Source organism: Chaetura pelagica, unplaced genomic scaffold, assembly GCF_000747805.2.
Source record: "Chaetura pelagica isolate M959 unplaced genomic scaffold, ChaPel_1.0 scaffold120, whole genome shotgun sequence".
Classification (NCBI taxonomy): domain Eukaryota; kingdom Metazoa; phylum Chordata; class Aves; order Apodiformes; family Apodidae; genus Chaetura; species Chaetura pelagica.
This window is the reverse complement of record NW_009951952.1, coordinates 405423-425276: the sequence shown is the minus strand read 5'-3', so window position 1 is coordinate 425276 and position 19854 is coordinate 405423. Positions and strand designations below refer to the sequence as shown.

The 19854-nt window shown below is 42.6% G+C and overlaps 1 protein-coding gene across 1 annotated transcript in view; it reads right to left on the bottom strand.

The window, feature by feature from the left end:
• CLCN1 (chloride channel, voltage-sensitive 1) overlaps positions 1 to 17815 on the bottom strand; it is a 38467-nt gene extending 20652 nt beyond the window's left edge. The window contains exons 1-8 of the mRNA XM_009998346.1: positions 17627 to 17815; positions 10819 to 10972; positions 10130 to 10261; positions 8466 to 8594; positions 8231 to 8364; positions 7809 to 7886; positions 3922 to 4000; positions 1764 to 1889 (exon numbers count right to left, since the gene is read on the bottom strand). Coding sequence (XP_009996648.1) covers positions 1764 to 1889; positions 3922 to 4000; positions 7809 to 7886; positions 8231 to 8364; positions 8466 to 8594; positions 10130 to 10261; positions 10819 to 10972; positions 17627 to 17815 — 1021 coding nt within the window. The remainder of the gene's footprint in view (positions 1 to 1763; positions 1890 to 3921; positions 4001 to 7808; positions 7887 to 8230; positions 8365 to 8465; positions 8595 to 10129; positions 10262 to 10818; positions 10973 to 17626) is intronic.
• Between the last annotated feature and the right edge of the window lie 2039 nt (positions 17816 to 19854).

The window sequence follows — 19854 nt, the reverse complement described above, 5'->3', positions numbered from 1 at the left end:
AAAAGCTCAAAATATAATTAATGACTTAGCTAGACAAAAGTTTCTAGCTCCTTAACAGAAGAGCAAGGAGACTGGCAACACAAAGGAAATTCAGAACTATGAAAAGGAAGTATTTTTCATAGACAACTGGATCATGGAAGTTTTTAACCTAAACAGAGAATGAAGCAGAATGTAAGAGTCATTAATGTGTGTATTAAGGCTACCTTGAGGATTTTGAAGAAGGGACGGTAATTAAGATATTTCAGGATTAAGATAATTTTGAATTATTTGAGACATCAGCAAAGGAGCTAGAGTAGGTAAAAAAATAAAGGAGATTATCTCCTGTCATCTGTCTCCAAATTTCTTATCTTTCCCTCAGGAAGGGACAGAAAGATGTGTTTTTTGGGACAGATATAATGGTTGAATACCCCTCAATACGTGGCAGTGTGACATTGGGGATATATGGTACTTGTCTCGAACAATCCAAGAGACAAGCAGTGTTTAGCAAAGAGATGTCTCTGCAACCTACTGAACCAGTTTCACTCAGCTGACAACTGCAAGACCCCACCCTCCTCCTCCCCCACGTTGTGTCCTCAATGTGGCAATTGCACCAGGCAGGTGCGAACCAGGGAGCATGGTGTGGGATGTGCTGAGGCTGCAGACAAGGAGGCACACAATTGGTGCCACAGCTAGCACTGAGCAAGGACACCCGGTGATAAGCAGGCCTTGAATTAATCAAGAGGCTCAGAGAGTGTTTTCATGTAAATCACCAACTTGGCAGAAAGGACTTGAGGTCTATACACGTAACTGGACCAAAGGAATGCAGGAGGTGATAAAGAATTTTCACTACAAACATGGAACAGTGATTGGGTAACCACTCATGGCTACCCCAAGAATTAACTGTATAAAGGAGAAGAGTATCACACTACTATGAGACCACTAGAGCTCTGGGTGGTGACTTCCCTTTAACTGTAGTTCCTTTCCTGATCTTTCTCTTTTGTAGCTTAGGGTTAGTTATCACATCTGTTACAAGCTTATGAAAAATATACAGCTGTAACCCTTACCAGCTAATTTGTACCTAAATAAAAGCCTGTTTGTGCACCCAATACTGTGTTACCTTCCTTTTGCCTCACAAAGAATCTGCATGTGTCTGATTATCCGATCATGACACAAAGATGTAAACACTTTCTATATTCAAGAGAATATTCAAGCCAAATACTGTTTTAGCACAAAAAACCCCCCACTCAAAACCAAACCAAAACCAAACCAAAACAAAACCCAACCCTGTCAAGTCAGGAAACACTAAGATTATAGCAGTTTTAAGTAAGGCAACTGCTTACGTGGAGCTCAGATCAATAAAGCAGATAAAATTGTAAGAATAAGAGATGAAAGAATAAAAGACATTATAAGCAAGCAGTTTACAAAAGAAATTGCAGCCTTCTGCATCAGCTGGAACTCCATCCCCACAGTATCTAACATGTTCTCTTGAACAGTCTTATTCACTGCTACTTCTGTCTGCACAAATGTTGCACTCAACACTTTTCATTTACCTGAGATAGTTATTTTTTCAGGACTTTCAGTTAGACTCTAGGACTCCCCTAGTCTCCTTATGTTTTTATCATCTCAGTTTTCTAGACTATTTGTGTTTTAATGCTTCTGGTCAAGAGACGACCAGGGCAGACCCTGGTATTTCCAGCAGATCACAGCAGCACACAATGTAGTGTGTCCCATCCTCTGTGTTGGGATACTTCTCTGCAGCCTGGACACTATGCTGAGCAGCTTACCTGCATCCTTGTTCCAAACAGCAAGGACTCGGAAAATGAAGGCACTAAAGGTGGCTGCAAAGAAACCTCTCCAATAATTACGCACAGCAAAATAAGTGGAAGTGACCTCAATGCTGAAAAGGACCCCTAGAAAGAGTTGGAAAGAGAGCAAAGTTAAAATCGCAAGTGTAATATGAGAGGCATGAGAGAGGCTTCTAAGTAGTCTTCTAGAGCAGTGGTCTCCAAACTTCTTAGATAATGCACCCCTATCAATATATGTGGATTTATTTTAAAACTATATACAAGTACTACTGTACTAATATATTGTGTACCATATGAAACATACACTAAACCAGAAATTTAAAAAAGATGAGATCAAGATGAAATAAACAATTTTTTAAAAGGAATTTGTTTTATATATTAATGGAACAAAAAGCTTTTGTTCTCATTAAAAAGATTTATTTCTTTTATTTTTAAAAAATCTTGGTTTAAAACTCTGTGATACAGCGATTCAGAAGTCTGGTTCTATGCAGTTTATTTTGATGCTGAATGTCTGCCACAGCTAAAATAAAATGTCTCACAAAGATACATAGAAGAAATGCATCTTTGGCTGTGCTGACTGAATCATGATACTATTTTTTCGATCCCAGCCACCACTTATGCAAAGGTGGTTTTTTAAAATTTGGATAGTAAATTTCCTGCAATAGCTTGCCTGGGAGCAATGCAGTGACTGATTTTCAGGTTATCTATGTAACATCACCATGCAATCCTTATCTTATGCCAGTCAAAGCAGCTGCCCCACTGGTTGTTGCACAGGTTTTCCATTTTTATTAAAGAAGTAATTTATTGTTGAGAATACATCTTCCGTGGTGGATCTTTCCCTTAGTAGCTCACAGAAAGTGGTTCTTCATGTATTTCCCTATCAAAGCAGAATCTGGCAAATACCATAAGCTGAGACATGTTAGAAATATCTGTATATTCATCCAGCTGCATAGCAAGCTTCTCACACTGTAACTTATACTAGTATTTGTTTCTTCAAATCTTCAGCAATATTTTCTGTGCATCTTCCACCAGTGTTTGCTGACAAAGGAATGCATTTTAGTTTTTCCCTGTATTGCTCTCTGATATTATTTCAGCCATTTTTACCATGGCAGGACGAAGAAGTGTTTCCCTAGTGGTATGTGGCTTTTTGTCTTTTGTAATGAAGTAAGAAACCCCAAAGGAGGCTTCTAAACATTTATCGTTAAGTTTAGTGACATTTTACAAAGTACTGGATTGAATATCACACCGTTTGAAACATTGCTTTAAAAATTGTAGAGGTTTGTCTTGTTCTGAATGCTTAGTTTTTAAATGTCTTGCTAATTCTGATGGCTTCATATCATCATTAGCTAACTTCTCAAAGCACTTAAGGTGAGGCTCACTGTTAATCCATGCTTCAAATAGTCTTTGATAATTTCCTATTTTGGGCCAATTTCTTGTCAGACCTGATTAGCTGATCCTGGTTTTTACCTTGTAATGTGGCTGATTAAGAGCTTCTTCTAGGAACAGGAGAAGTGTCAGCTCTGCCATTATCTTGCCATTTGTTTGTGCTCACATTATTAGTACTATATTCAATCCATGGTCTCTTTGCAGGAATCTTTTCAAGCCACTTATCCATTTTGTGAGGATTAGTTCAGTTAACATTACAATCCACTTATGTGGCTACACCATGACTGCAGAGTGCTGAAAGCAAGCAAATAAGTGGGGGCACCACTGCAAACCCTCTGTGTTGTGAACACTGTTTGTGGCCAGTGGCAATCCAACACACTGACTGGGGAACACTGGTGATGAGATGTGTGCTGAATATTAGTAAAGCTTGATTTATTCTAATATTAAAAAAATAGGAATTCTGATATTTTCTTCCCACACCCCAATAAATGATAGTGAGCTCTCCTGGGGTATGCACATCCCAGTTTGGACACCACTGTTCTGGAGAGCCTTCTCCTCTTGCCTGCAGAAGGTGGACAATGTGGAAAAAAGACCAGATCAGAGATGCTGGGGAGGTTGGTAACATTAAAGTTTCTTTGTCCAAGGTAGCTGGCAGATCAGAAATATGGTGCAGGAAATGGGGAGAGGAGAAGAGTACTGGGCAGGGGAGGATTTAGGTGCCTGAGAAAAAGGAAACAGAACAGCCACTTGCCTCCAAGTGGTGTCCCAAAGCAGCAGCCGACCCCGACAGCACAACCCACGGTCAGGACATCCGTGTAATAATATGGCTGCTACTGGTGAAAGAGACAAAGAGAGACAGACAAACAGGAAGAAGGAGGAGAGAAAGCAGAGCATGAGTAACAAAATTGGCAGGTACCGCCACATGCTGTCACTCAGCTCTGTCACCTATCTTAGAGTTACAGCTATAATTATCTTACTTCTCCCTTCTGGATGGCTTTAAAATATTAGAAAGGTGAGACCTGGTAAAAGACTGGCACACACATAGAGTCACATCTTCAAGACACATGAAGAAGGCAGCATCTTGTCTTTCTTTGAACCATGCACATTTCTGTCACTGTAGACGAAATGTCTCATGGCAAATGCGGAAGGCACACAGGAGTGTTTTACTCCATCTCTTTCACTTTGGCAGGGAATCTCAGGATTCACATGTGCCAGAGAGTGCCTCAAAAAACCCACCCTATGAGTTTGTGTGCACAAGGCACATGCACATTCAGGACTGAGTGTGGAGAGATGGGTAGGTAGGTCATCCTGGGTAGGTCAGCGGGTAACAGATCACCTAGTAAAGGATTGTGCTGTCCTGGTAAAAACAGTCAAGACTATAAAGGGAAACGGAAGGCATAAAAGGTAGACTCTCTCCTAAGACAGTTTTGGAAGACTATTTTTGCTCTTCTTTGGACATGCTGCAGCACCTCAACGTCTTTCTCGTACTGGGAGGCCCAAAACTGCCCGAATCCTGCTGGCAACACGATCCCTGATACAGGCCAAGATGCTGTTTGCCTTCTTTGCTACCTGGGCACCTCCCTGGTTAGCCAGGACCGATGGAAAATGGCTTGCTGACCACTTCTGCCAGGTCTCTCAGTACCTTTGAGTGGATCCCATCCGGCCCCATAGATTTTTGTATGCCTAAGTGGTGTAGGTCACTAACCATTTCCTCTTGGATTATGAGGGCTCCATTCTGGTCCCCATCCCCATTTTCTAGCTCAGGGGGCTGGGTACCTAGAGAACAACTGGTCTACTACTAAAGACTGAGGCAAAGAAGGGATTAAGTACCTCCAAGGGTGAAGATTCCCCAATCTCTCCTGACACCTGTGCCACCCTGAACCACCTTAGGGGCAAGGGGAGAATTTTTTTTCATGCATAGATAAAATTTCCCTAGTTGCAAGTTGTGCCTGTAGTCTCCTGTCCTTTCACTGTTCTCCGAGAACAGTTTGACTAGTTTGTGTAACACCCTCTTTAGCTACAGAGGACAGCAATTAGACAACTCCTCTACCCTTCTCTTTTCTTTTCTAGCCTCTCTCAGTGAAGTGTGCATAATGTGTCCTGCAGCCTCTGAGACTATATCAATTCCAGGAACATAGAAAGAAACAAGAACTGTATGTAGACTGTGTTATGAAATGGTTTTGGTTTTGTTTTTTGTTTATTTGGCTTGGTTTGTTGGGGGTTTTTTGTGTATTTGTTGGGGTTTTTTTCACTATTAAGAGAGATTCACTGTTCCCCTGCATATTACTAATAGTTGCACCTGACTAGAATCTATTCCTTGTTCTGAACCTGCTTTTTTTCAAGGTTTTTGGCAGACTTCCAAGTTTTGCTTTGAAGCCTCAGGCTTCAGCTCAGGCTGTGTCCAACTTGCTAGATTGACCACATATGCACAGATCTCAGCCTGTCTCATGCTGAACCTGATTTTCTTCCTGGCACATCTTCTCTCATGTTATCCACAAAACAACCTCAAATTTGTAGCTTACAAGCTAGGTTCCTTCCTTTCTTTAATAGCAAACCAGAGTAACTGTTGTTACTGTTGATGCAAGACCATGTTGAATTTATCAGCTAACTCATCTATTTTATGACTAGCAGAAAAGTAGTGCATGAAAGCCAACTTAGAAAAAACACTTCATCTAAAAAACTCCTTAAACTACTGGGCACAATCACCTTATAGAGAGGTTAGGGGCAGTGCATGGGAGAGGAAGACACAACAAAGAGTATAGAACATTTTAAGACAAATTATTTATGATAACTTCCAGCTTGCTCCCACTGTTTTACAAAGGAGTTACTACTTCCACTGTTTTAAGTAGAAGTTACCATGTGCTGTTTAAAAAACTTATGTGATCCAGAAGACTAGTACAAATGCAAGAGAAGAGGGATAAACTTACACATTTCTACTCAAAGTAGGATCATAGAAAAGTGGCAAGGAGCCACTGGAGATGTCTTATCCAATTTCCTGCTCAGAGTTGTGCTAATTCCAAGGCTAGATCAAGATTCTTGTCCAGGTAAGTCCTGAGCATCTCCCAGGGTGGAGATTCCCCAGTCCTCCTGGGCATCTGTGCCAGTGCTGAACTGCCCTTGGAGGAGGGGAATGTATTCTCTTTATACACAGTCAGAATTTCCCTTGTTGCAAGTTGTGCCCTTCTGAAAAAAGCCTGGATCAATCTTTGCTAAAAGCTTCCTTTGGGTGATTGATGACATCAGTTAAATTATCCTCCTTCAGCCTTTTCTTCTTTAGGCTGAGCAAACCCAGCTTCCTCAGCCCCTCCTCAAATACCATTACTTCAGACTCCAACCATCATACTGGCCCTTTGCATCTCATTTATGTCAGGAGTGCAAAACTTTACACACTGGTATTTTTGTTCTTCAGTTCACTGATTAAATGTTCATTTGTAGTTTCACATTATAATTTCCTGTCATATTTGCCATCATCTCCTGTCCTTACATGTTGCTACTCCTTTAATGAAGGGTTTTTAAAATTTATGTTCTCTACTCCTTGTTGATTTTCTGGGCAGACCTTAGTGCTCTCCAGGTTGAACAACGTCCATGACAGACAGGGACAAGCTGCATCATTAGAAATCAGCACATTAATAGGTGTCACTTTTCCTAGAGCCTTCCCTTCCTTTTGCTGTTACCAGTTACACATGAGAAGAAAACTCATGTTGCCAGGCTGGAGAGGTGACTGGGGAGAACCTTTCCTGAGAGCAGGAAATCTCACAGCAAGAGGCTAAATGAGTTGTACGTTAAATGTCACACATAGGAAGACACTTGCCTCCAAGAGAAGCGCCGAAGCAACATCCAACTCCAGCTGTGCAAGCCGCCACCAGGAGATCGAACTGCCTATGCACATTCTGGAACAGAAAGTGCAGCCAGAGAAAGGCATGCTGGGGTTACAGGGAGCACAGCCAGGGGTTAGCATCCAGAACAATGAAGTGAAGCAACAGCCAGCAGCAGATTCAGCCATTGCTATTACAAATAGCAGGCTTTACACTTTAGTGCAGTCTTTAGTACTGTCAGCTGGTCTTCAACAGTGTCATCTGGTCCTCACATACAGACAGGGTCTACTCATGTAGAAAAGCACCTCCTGTTGTATTACACAGCCAGTTCCTGCTAGGAGCCTGCATGTAAGCAGCCCCTGCAGTTAGCTATATAGGCAGTTAATAGATTTTTAATACAACTAGTCAATACAGTGATCAGCCTGCAGAAGCTGTTCTGCGACAGCAAAAGCCTGGACACAGTCTCAGGGTCTATAATTAGCAACGCTGTAAAAATTTGGCTTAAAGACAAATTGATCTTCTGCAGCTATTTTTTATACAGACAATGATCTCAGTGCATCGGTATCAGCATAATGAGATTGAAAAATCATCAAATGCATATTCCTAACCAGCCTCTGTGTAATTGGCAGGTAACATTGGTGGTCCTGCACATCTGACTGTATATCTGGCCTCCCTCTACCAATTTCTTTGGTTATTATTTTACTGCTCTACAGCAGTAGAGTGAACTTCAATCCATATGCTCTCTATCTTATGGCCTACCAATACTATCCTATCTTAGGAGTTGAGCCTGTGGAAGAGCCGTATGCAGAGTCATGTGCGTTACCTCATACACACCACAAAAGATTGACATGAACTTGCTGAGAACTGCAGCACAGATGCTGGCAATATGCACAAAAGGACCCTGCAAGAGAAAAGGAGAAGAAAATCAGAGGGTTACTCTCTAGTAACTTACAATCATTTAGCCATTGCAGATTTCATAATTTCTCTTTGGCCATCTCAGCCAGTCTTCCAATCTTTTTTTTTTCTTCCTCCCTCTCTTAAAGACTACCTGACTCGAGTTCTTTGATGTTTTCTATATTGAGCCTTCCAAAGTTGAAGAAAAATGGTCAATGGAAGATAAATATTGCTGGGAAAAGCAGAGCTTTGAGAAGAGAAATGGTACCAAATAAAGAAAACACTTATAGACCTTCTTCCACAGACAACACCTCTCACCTCCCAGACCCTGGACACCACAGCAATATTTACCTCTTTCCCCACAGGCATGCCACTTCCCAGCCCAGCTGTGAGAGCCACAACCTTGGCGACAAAAGCTTTGGGAGTAAGATATTCCTTGAGGACCACTCCTCTCATAATTGTCTTGAGCTCTGGGATGCCAGACCCTGAAAAAGCAGCAGAGCAGGGGATTAAGAAAACCTGCAGGCAAATGGAATAAGAAAAGCAAACAGACAGAAACAGATCTTGTCATGCCTTCTACCCTCACCGACAGCCTGTGGAGAGACGAGGTGGCAGAAAATGGCCGCAAACAGAATAAGAAGAAGTGGGTATATAACCCACACCAGATACTGCAGAGGAACATTTGGGTGCAGCTCTCTGTACATCCACTTGTAGGCTGTAGACAGACAAACAAAGAGGTCAGTAACCACAGCTGCTCTAAACAGGCTGGTAGACATCAAAGAGTCATACACTTGCTAAGCATGCCCATACAAAATCTTACAGAGAAATTATATCCTCAAGTCCTCTTTTTCGAAGACATGATTTGTTACATTTTAACTACAAGTCCCCAAACAATACAGGCATCATGCAGGTATGGATAGAAGTGGCTTTCTGTTCTCAGAGAGTGTTAATAGCTGTGCCCAAGTGTGGTGTAAGAAGAGGTGTGTTACAGGGGGCTGTGAAGATGAAGCACTGTAGAAGGACTTATCATTTGCCAGTCTGTGGACTTACGCGAGTCTTGAAGGTCCACCAATAGTTTGTGCTCTCAATCACATAAAAAATGGTTCTTTCTGAAAAACTAGCTTAAAAGCTCTGCTTGTGATTTGCCTTTAAAGCAGCAGCATGAAGGGAGCTGTGCCAACTATTAAAAAACTGTTTTGACCATTGCTAAGCCAGGTACAAAAGCATAAGCTACTGAGAATCCAAACTGAACTGCAGCTCCTACGTGGTTGATCTTTGCCTGAGCTGACTTTCCACACAGCAGGAGGCTGAGACTTGGTGGTGAGAAAGAAACAAACAATGAAACAAAGAACTCAGCTGCAGGGAGTATGAAGCACAAGGGTCTTCTGAGACTGGTAGGGTAAGCCAGATGCCTGGTGGATGGGGAAGCTCTAGAAGGAGGAACACTGGGTTGAAAGGATATTGGGAGATCTCAGAACTGCAGTGCCTGGTGGACATCAGCAGCCAAGAGCACTGAGAGGAAAGGGTTGGTGTGCATGTGCAGGTTAGGACGGGGACACTGAGCATAAGGACATAGGAACAGTGCAGTTAAGAGGATGTGGACAATATTGTGTATGCCTGTGTGCATGGAAATGGGGGGCAGGTGGACTGAAAGATCTAGTAACCATTATAGCTGGCAAAGTGGAGAAGAACCACAGGAAATATGCAAGGAAGGGATAAAAGACAGTGATTAGGGAATCTTCGTGAAAAGTGTTAAAGAAGAGAGCTCTGTGACCAGGTAGCAGGAAACTACAGGGCACTGTATAAGCAAAAGTTGGAATGAACAATAATGAGGTAAAAAGAAGAAACAGCGTCAGGAAGGCATGTAAGAACCCCTTTCCCTTCCCACCTCCCATGTGCTCAACAGATCTGGGGAGGATGGGAATCAGTATAAGAAGGACAACAGCATCACTTCCCTTTGCCCTACACATTCAAGAGAGCAGGAGGAAAAGGGAGTAAAAATAATGGTTTGTCTTTGACTCACACACATGTTTCTGCCTGCTTCCTTCTAGATTTTTCCCTGCCATCTCTTTAAAGAGCCTCTCCCTAGTTAACTTTTTCTCTACTATATTTCAAGTACTTCAGACTTCCCAGGCAGTGATGGGTGAGGATGGGACACTGATGTTACAGTAGGAGATCACTGGTCACTGGGCTTTGTAAAACTTTCATACAATTTAAAATGTGTTTTTACAACACCCGAAGGAGACCCACCCTGTAGGCTTTTCGCACTGGCATAATCCATTCCCCAGCTCACCAACGCCATGACCAGGCCCAACAGAACCAAGAAAATCCAGTCCTCTCCAAGTTTCTTGGTAACATACTTCTGGATGCGTCTAGCACAGTCTGTGGAGGGAAGAGTGAACCAGAAAAACTGAGGGAACAGAGATGAAGCCTGTGTCTGTCTTTCTGCTCCTATGCTGAGAAATGACTGCAACAGGATTTATTTGGAAGCATCATGGGCTTAGTGTTGAAGGACTGGCACCCATCGGTCTCTTACATTGTGTCACAAAATCATAGAATCATACAATAGTTTGGGTTGGAAGGGACCTTAAAGATCATCTAGATCCAGACACCCTGCATTGGAAGCATGTGTGTGGAATTTAACATCTTGTGCACTAGCAGCAAAAATGTGACATAAGAAAGTCGTTTTCCTTCTGTTATGGAGATCTGTTGCAAATAAAATTAATTACCTTGGGACTGGCCTTTTTCCCAAACATATCTTGGCTCTTCCTAGCATTAAAGCTGTCACTAAAAAGTCGTTTGGGTCGGCTATGATTGATTTTCCTTCTCTGTTTCTCTCCAGTCACAATTTTCTTGTCTTTTTGCCTTGCTTAAATTCCATCTCTGGCTGGCCTACACAATGCCTGGTCACAGGATTATTAAAACTGAATGATCCCTACCTTGACATTTGGAATAGTGCTCTTCTTTGATCTCTACTTGACTTGCACGTTTCCGGGGTCCTTCATTGCTCTTTTGGTCCTGCTTCTTATTGAGTAGTTTTGCTGCTTCCTTCTCTGCAAAGTCAGATATCTGGTCTGTGTATTGGCCATAAAGCTAGAGGAGCAGAAAGCAAGAGACGTCAAAAGGAAAAAGCAATGCAAATGCTCCTTTCCAAGCACCATGAAAGAGGAAAAGCAGATCTACTAACAGTCAGAGGTACAGACCTAAATGTACCCAAGGAAGGAAACAGACACAGAAGCTCTCAGCCAGATGATATTTATTTATTTTTTTTTCCTTCTGGTTCCCTCTTCCTAATGTCTTAACAATCTTTTTGCTTCCTTTTGGGATGTAAAAGATAGAATCACTGACTTTAATTGCTTCCTAGCATCCTGAAAAAGAGTTGGCTCAGGTCTGAAGAGATTGAGCAGGTTTTCTGAAGGTACAAAAGAAGGTCAAAAAAGTTCACAAGGCTGCTGCTGTCTTATAGACTTCAGCAACACTGTGAAATATCTCTGAAGGGTTCCAGAGGTATTACACTATCAAGCAGGCTGCAGGAATGTTCTGCATCTGCTCCTTCTGCAGCCAAGGAATGCTTAACAGGGCACACAGCCACTGAAGGTGTCTGTGGAGGAAAAGAAGCAGCATCTGCTCAGGGTTCTGCACGCTTCCCATTATTTACCCAAATCATCAAGCATTTTCACACAAATCCTCTGAATTTCCTAGCTGCCTAATCCAGTCTTTGTCCTCAGATACTTATCCTGACATTATATGCAACTCATGAGTAGCTACATGTGCTTGCCAAAGACATTTCACACATGGATCTGTAGTAAACTTGACAGTTGTGCCATCTTGTCCAAAATGAGATATCAAAAGATCTCGAAGGATCTTGACTGTGCCCCCTTGTTTATTAATCAGTTTCCCTCAAGAGCAGCTATCCTTCCTCACTCTTTCAGAGTAGACGTGGGGAGTAGCATTTGAGTAGCAGAGACATGTAGCTCTACATGTCACCTGTCCTGTGAACCAGCTTTGACTTTACTTGAGGCCAGGTTACCAGGTCTGGTGATCTTGGCACTGTGAGAATGTGACCCTTGACTTCCTCCCCAGCCCAACATCTGCTTCTCTAAGGTTTTCTGAGTAGCAAGAGGGGAGTGTTCTATGTTTTGATCAGCAAAATCAGAAACTTCAGCTGGAGAATGACAAGGCCCATGAGAAATATAAAGCACTATCATGCACTTAAAGACATTCCTAGTTGACAGATTTGTGACTCCCGCTTTCAAAGTAGCACAGAAGATGTTGCTCTTGTTCCCTGGGCATGTCCATGAGCCGAAACATCATCTGTACAACAGGCATAATACAGATTATATGTTTGTGAGAGAATGTGAGATCAAACAGATCCAGAGACTCACAGAAAGATTTACACTGGAAGCTGTAATCAGCTCTGGAGGACACTAGTACAGGGCTCTGCTCATCACACTGGACTCCAAAGACAGATCAACCTACTCAAAACCTTATCCAGGCATTTCCTAAACACCTCGAAGGGTGGAAATCCCCCACCTTTTCTGAGCACCTGCTTCAATGCTAATTAATATTTCCACATAACAAATTACTGGATGCCCTAAGCAGTACATTTATTTGCATACATTCCTCAAGAGACACTCGAACTGTGTGCAATGGCTCCCATCAAAATCCCTAGTATTCTTTTTTCAGAACACACATCTAGGCTTTTTTTTTTTAAATCATCCTGCTCTTAAGGTGGCTTACCTGCTGTCTCTTAAACAAATTGACCCTATCTGAACATCTAAAAGTATTCTTCCATTCATCACTGTATTGGAAGCTGACAAATATAATGTAATTAATAATCCCATTATTATCAACATGCTCTAGGCAAATTAAGCAATGCAGACTTTTTGCAGTGTGGGATGGCCACACTATGAGCCCTATAATATAGACAAGACAATGAAATATCAGGCTGAAAAACTTCATCTACAAGGTGAGCTTTCACATACAGAATCCAGTCCTAAACAGCAGATTACTTCTTTTTTCTCTCACTGTGTCTACTTCAGTCAGAAATGCCAAGTATTAGCAGATGTTTCATTGCCTTTATATAGTCATGATGGACGGGTTTTTATCAAATATAGCTTAATGCGAACTATGAATTAAAACCTGTGTCAAGTGTGATATTCAAATTTAGAGTATTCCTCCTGCCCAGATGGAACAGCATGGTAGGGTATAGATAGTATGAGTGATAGAAGTCCTTATACAGTAACCTATTTCACTGAGTCCATCTGGGAAATGGGGCACTCAGGGTACGGAAGAAGAGGATTTAGTTTTCAAACATGAAGGTTCTGTCCTGGAGAATAAATTAGTCTCAACTCACTTAAAGAATGCTTCTTCATACACGGGCTTTGCTTCTCCAAGACTCTGGCACTATTTAAAATGGTAGGAGACTGTGGGACAGAGAAAGAATTAAGAAATCACAGGATGACCTTAAACCAAAATTAGGTTAAGCAAGAAATGTCCACTCCATTAGAAGACATGTAAAAATATAACACAGCCAGATACAGACTGTTCCTTCTTCTGGTGCTCAGTCCATAACACAATACAGGGTTTCTGAGTACCAGAAAATCTGGAGAGAATGTTAAAAGGTATCAATTACCAGAGGAGGTACTATCATGTCTAGCTTGGCTAAATGCTGAGTGACAACATGATAACAGTGTAAAACAGCTGAAGGTATAAATACTGCTAAAAGGGCAGAATCCAAAAAAACAAACACAGAGAAAGTACCACCAGGGTAAAATTAATTTTCAGGGAGGAAGCACTGATTAACAGTTAACTGTAAGCCAGCAGGCTATTTATTTGCAAAAAAGACGTGGAAGTTTCATTGCTTGAGTAGTGGAGGAAGAGCTGCACAGAATCACAGGGGGAAAACATGTACAGCACCACAGTCTCAAGACTTGTCTGGGAACTGTTTTCTGAGAACTCAGTGCCTGCATAAAACTGCTCTCCTCTCAGAGTCCAAAGCCTAATGAGCTATTTCCCATGCCATTCAGATGGAGCTATGCTCCACAGCATACTCCAGTCCTTGCACCAGCACTGCCAGTGCTTATTGTTTTGAATCTGCTGCTCCTGGCCATTGATGTGGCCACCCTGCTGTTCCTGAAATTTTCTTCCTTAGGCTACAAAAAAAAATAGCCATATTTGGTCTCTAAAAGTGAAACCTCCAAAAACTGCCTTCATAAGTAAATTTAAGTCAGTAAAAAGCATGGTCTCAACTGCTCAGACATGAGTCAATGAAGCAAACATGAGGGGAGGAGGGCAGCAACAAAATAATAGTTTTATTCTGAAGAACAGATTGCAGAGGGGAGATCTAATAGCAGTCCCAACATCTGGATGGAGAAGGGAGCTGGAGAGAAACATCAGAGTGAGACTTCATGAAGGGACACAGTGAAAGGAAAAAGGTATAACTTGCAAGAAAGGACAGTCTGACTATATAAGGAAAACATGTCCTTGTCCACCCTATCTCAAGAGTGGTTCAGCACAGATAACAAATGCTCAGAGAGACTGGGGAATCTTCAATCTTGGAGGTGTTCAGAATTTGCCTGGACAAGGCACTGGACAATATGACCTAGCTTTGGAGTCAGCCTTGCTGGGAACAGGAGCTTGGAAGACTTTCAGAGGTCCATCTTTCTGTGAGTCTGTTATTCCATAATACTGCATTGCTTAATTACTCATTACATATCCCTCCTATTACACCCATCTGTGTATTGCTGAGGGAGCTCTCTGCTGTGAACCCTCTTTCTGTAGTTATTAATAAAACAGCTTCTAAATACTTATCAGCTGTAGCTGCTTTCTCATGCAGAAATAAATACAAAATCTTACAGTGTATGAAAATGTATATTTTCTCAATGTATATTGCATCATAAACCTACTGTTATCTCGATTGTCCAAAATTATGCATATATTACTATTATTATCCTACTGCTATTATTATTGTCTAGTAACTATGTTTATTAACTACCAATTTTCTGAAGGTTCCATATTTCACTGTTCTGGCATTTGTGTAAACCAAATAAAATCACAGAGCCAGTCTGAAATAGCTTCCAATATACATGTAAAACAGACTAGCAAAGAAAAGAACACAAAAGAAGCCAAATCTCTCTCTACAACTGAAAAAATTTCACATGATAGTGGGGAAAGAAATCTTAATGATTTCCTTGCATGGAAATGGATGAAAATATGTGCAGAAAGTTGGTTTTAATGCTAAGAGGTGTGCATGTTTGTACAAGACGTGTACATTAGCATGCATAGTTATCCTTTCTCTGCATGTACATGAGTGGCTAGCAAAATATACATATGCACAGGAAGTCTGGTTCTGCCAGAACATGTCTGCATATAAAGTTTCATATATAAACATGCAAACATATGTGCGTATGTGACTGTTTATGTAGAAGTACTAGGGCATATTTTTCAGTAAATCTATAAATACAGCCATGTGTTTTTAAGACTGCTAATTGTGTTCACAAATGCATGCTTGCCTAGGGACATTCCAACCTGAAGGTGTACCTGGAAATGCATTTGGTGGCCTGCTTATTGGTGTGTGCAGGTGTCTCCTGCCATGCCCTGAGCAGCTGACACTCCAGCTGGAGTTCAGCAGACGCTCCAGTGCCAGGTCCCAAGAATAATAGAATCGCAGAATGATTTGGGTCAGAAGGAACCTTAAAGATCATCTAGTTCCAATTCCCCTACATTGGCCGTGACACCTCCCACTAGTTTAGTTTGCTCAGAGCCCATCCAACCTGGCCTTTAATACTTCCTGGGACAGAACATCCACAACTTCCCTGACAAACCTGTTCCAGTGTTTCACCACTTTCTTACTGAAGAATTTCCTCCTAATGCCTATTCTAAATCTTCCCTGTTTCAGTTACAATCCATTAGCCCTCGTCCTCTCACTAAAAGGCCTTGTATTGTCTCACTGTGTCCTCTGTGCCTGCTTGTGACAGTGGTATTACACCTGTGGGAACAGCTTATCCCTGTGAACTGGGAGGTTTTTGTGCCTGGAAGTCCTTTACTGGAGAAACTGCAACCAACAGCTCCTCCTCACTTCCAACTCACTAACAGCTCCTGCAGCACAAGGTGCATTTCCAGAGCGCACCTCATCTCTCCAGCTCCACCTGCCTGGCAACCCCTTGGTGGGGCCATGACACTCCCCCAGGGCCAGCTGTGGCCTCGGGCAGGGCTGATGGCAGCAGCCTGACCCCACTCTGGGCCGGGCCACAGGGTTGGCACTCTGCAGCAGGCCACAGTTACAGAATCATAGAATGATTTGCGTTAGAAAAGGCCTGAAAGATCATCCGGTTTCAACCTCCCTGCCATGGGCAGGGACACCTCTCCTTACACCTGGTTGCTCAGAGCCTCATCCAATCTGCACGTGAATCCTTGCAGGGATAGGACTTCCACAGCTTCCCTAGGGAACCTGTTCCAGTGTCTCATCCTGCTGGAGTTCAGCTCCACCCCACCCCATGCTCACCCTGCTAGGGCACCTGCTGCAGCCAAACCATTGCCTTGCCCTAGTGTAAATGAAGAGTAAACCTCACCAGTCCTCTGCCCAGACACCTGACCCTTTGGACTGCTGCTTCCAAATCATCTAGGGAGTGGGTTTGGCAGAGTTTAGTGCAGGAGTTACTGGTAAACTCTCAGATGCTTTAGACAGGTTTCAGACAAGAAATTCCTGAGTATGGCCATTTAACTGATTTTCTAATCTTTGGCGAGGTGGAACATATGATTCTTATTAGGATGCATATATATAGGAAGTTATTTTCTTGGTAGCAAATGTGGTCTTTTTCTCTGTTCCTAAATCACAAAAGTCTTCAGGAGGTGATTAATGCATCCACTCCCTCATTCTCCAGTAATTCACCTCAGCATTCATTTAAGGGGATTTGTATTCACATAAAGAGAAACATCTGCTCTATCTGAATTTCACATTCACACATTCTCTTCCTCATCATCTGACTGGATATGACTGGATCCTTTGTTACTCAAAAGCTGTCTATGTCAGCTTAGTCTGAGCAGAGTGGTAGGAAATAAGACACCAGGACTCTGCTGTAAAACCTCCCATTTGCAGGAGGCTGTCCCAAAAGGAGAGCTAAAGGAGATACAGAGGGTAATGGAACAAGAAGCCATAACCAAAGTACATCTACATCCTAGATATTTTCCTGAACTGCTGCTTGTGTGAACCAGAGCAAGAGTAATGTCAAGTTTAAGGGTTAGAAAATCCCTTATTTACAGTTTCCCTAAGAGTTATCAAAATTATCAATACACATGTATGGGTCTATGATAATGAACTGCTTTTTGGCCAGAGAAAAGTCAGAACAGAGCTTTGCATGACTACATCTATACAGCTGTGCAGATAGATACCCATCTACACACATCACTGTTCTCTTTGGTTTTATTCACTCTTCTACTCAGTATCACCGTGTAGCCAAAGGCAGCTGCAGTTTCTTTGTGCTGTCACACATATATTAATGGTCTAATTTGATTTTCCCCATCCCAGCTCACCAATTCTAACTCTCTTTGTGTCCACAGCAGGTGAAAATTACTCCTGACTTGAAATGTAAGTAGCACTCCTGGGTACCAGTACAACTGAGGAAGTCAGTGTCTGATCTGGGAGTCAGCAAGCAAAAAGGGGGACAGGGACGTGTGCTCGACAGCACCCCAAGTGATCCCAGGGAGACTTGCGCTGCCACCAAGGTCCCAGTTGTCCAGCCCTACCTGTGGGTAGCTGAGGGAGTTCTCCAGGCAGTGCAGGTCGTCCCCTGTCCCCCCAGCCTCGCGTCCTGCCTCCACGGGTATCCCATACCGGGTGCATTTCTCAAAGCAGACATAGTCGTACTGCGGTGTGCCCTCCCACAGAGCTGACTTCGATCTGGGCTCCTGGGTCTTGGGCTCGGAGCTTTCCATGCCTCTACTCTTCCTCATACTCAGTTGTAATGGAGCTGCTGCTTGGGGCCTTACCTAGAACCACCACAAGTTCTGGCCGAAAGCATGGCCTCTGCGCTTTCTTCTTCTTCCTCCTTCCTTCCTTTTTCTCCTCAGACCACTCTGACTTGTCCTGTTCCTGCACTCACCCTCTCTCTGCCCCTCTTCCTTCTCCTTGTGCCCCTCTCACTTTCTCCCTTCCTGCCCAAAGGCAGTGATTGCAGGGTCTAACTATATTTATAGCAACCTTCCTCTGCCACATGATTCCCCAGTGCCTCGTCTGATCTCAGAAAAAGGCACTCACTCTGTTGGGATTGAATATCAGGTGTGGACAAGAGGGGAACTCCTGAAGGAGAAGAAGGGGGAGGGGGGAGGGGAGAAGAAGGCTGTAAGACAGACAGATCTAGAAGTACCGATTCAGAAAGCAGACAGGAGGAAACCAAAATCATTACCCAGGAGATCTCTTCTTTCACAGCTTTCCATCCTGAGGAAGCCTCATTTGCAATGAGAACAAAATTCAATGAGCTTTCTTATTTTCTTCCCAAATACCAGGTATCCAAAAGACTGACAGTCATAAAGATGCCAGGAACTATGGTGAGATGGAAAAGAGATGGATGCACACTCTGTTTCCCAAGATAATTTTTCAAAGTCCATGCTCCACAAGAGAAGCAGCAAGCCCTAATGTAGAAGTTAGACATCCCTGTAAGCTGTTGAGCATTCCAGCTTAATCTCAGCCCTCCCAAGTGCCCTTACGGTGAACACTTTACACTTTTGAAGAATGCCACCAAGCTGCTCTGTGGGTATTCTCTTATGGGTATAAGCAGAAATCTATTCTCCTTGATGCACACTTTTCCAACAGTTTCTGCTCTCCGCTCTATCACTTGTTTCTCAACCAGGCAAAAAAGTAATGAGCTCAGTCAATACCAGTGAGCTACCAGCTAGTGACAGGAGTGAGATGCACATGCCAGCAACATGGTCTAAGACACACCTCACAGTCCTGTCAGTGTGCTGCTAGCAACCATGTGTCTATTGACAGCTATTAATCAGTGAAGAGCAGATGCCACTAGAACAAGAAACTTTTACTATCCTCATGAGGAGGGCAACCCACAAAAGTCTGTACTCCCACTTGTGCCTTTCACAATGTAATAACACGTCATCCATAGTATCAAATGGTAGACTGATAGCTGTGCTGAAAATGCACAATCATTTTGCACACAGTGGTACAAGTGTACACTCTAGAAAGAACCTAACTCTGAGGACATCTGCAGCTAAGGACCTAGTACTTATGTAAAACCTAGTGGGAGAGCATTTCTTGTCAAACAATCTCTCTGCTTCTGACCTCTGTACACAGATATTATCTACCAAGGCAAAGATTAGGAACTGAAATTCACCATTCCAGTGCAGGACAAAATATATGGCACCTGTAGATATCCTGCATTTAGGTCATACTATTTCCTGTCTCCTGTCTTCTCTTACCATGTTCCACAGCTTATAAAACACCCTCCCCTGTCCCTCTTTCTCCCAGGAGGAAAGCAGTTTGTTATCTGGCTTGACACTATTAACATACTCTCTGTCACACAAGGTACCAATAATCTTTTGTCACAGCATCACTGACACTAGTCTAGTTAAATTGAAAGCAGCAGCTCTCACGGTGTATTTGCTTTGAGATCTGCTGCTTCTATTTCAGATTTAAAGAACTTGTAGACCCAACAGTTTGTCCACTTTATTCAATTGGCACAGCTATATATTGAAAGGTAGTATTCCAATACTTTATTTATTTTCTTGATTACTCATCTATAATGCTTTAGACTACCAAAACCTACCACTGCTCTTTTGTCAGGACACAGCCATGTAGTAGTGCTGTTGTTTATCACAACAGACTCAGGATACTAGCACAGAAGTGGAGGAAGATAAAAAAAATATAAGATTTAATAACTGTCTTGCACTGGTTGCAAACACAGATGACCTGTGAATATGGCTTGACTCCTCAGGTGCACCTAAGCCTCTTGAAAGGGCTCACA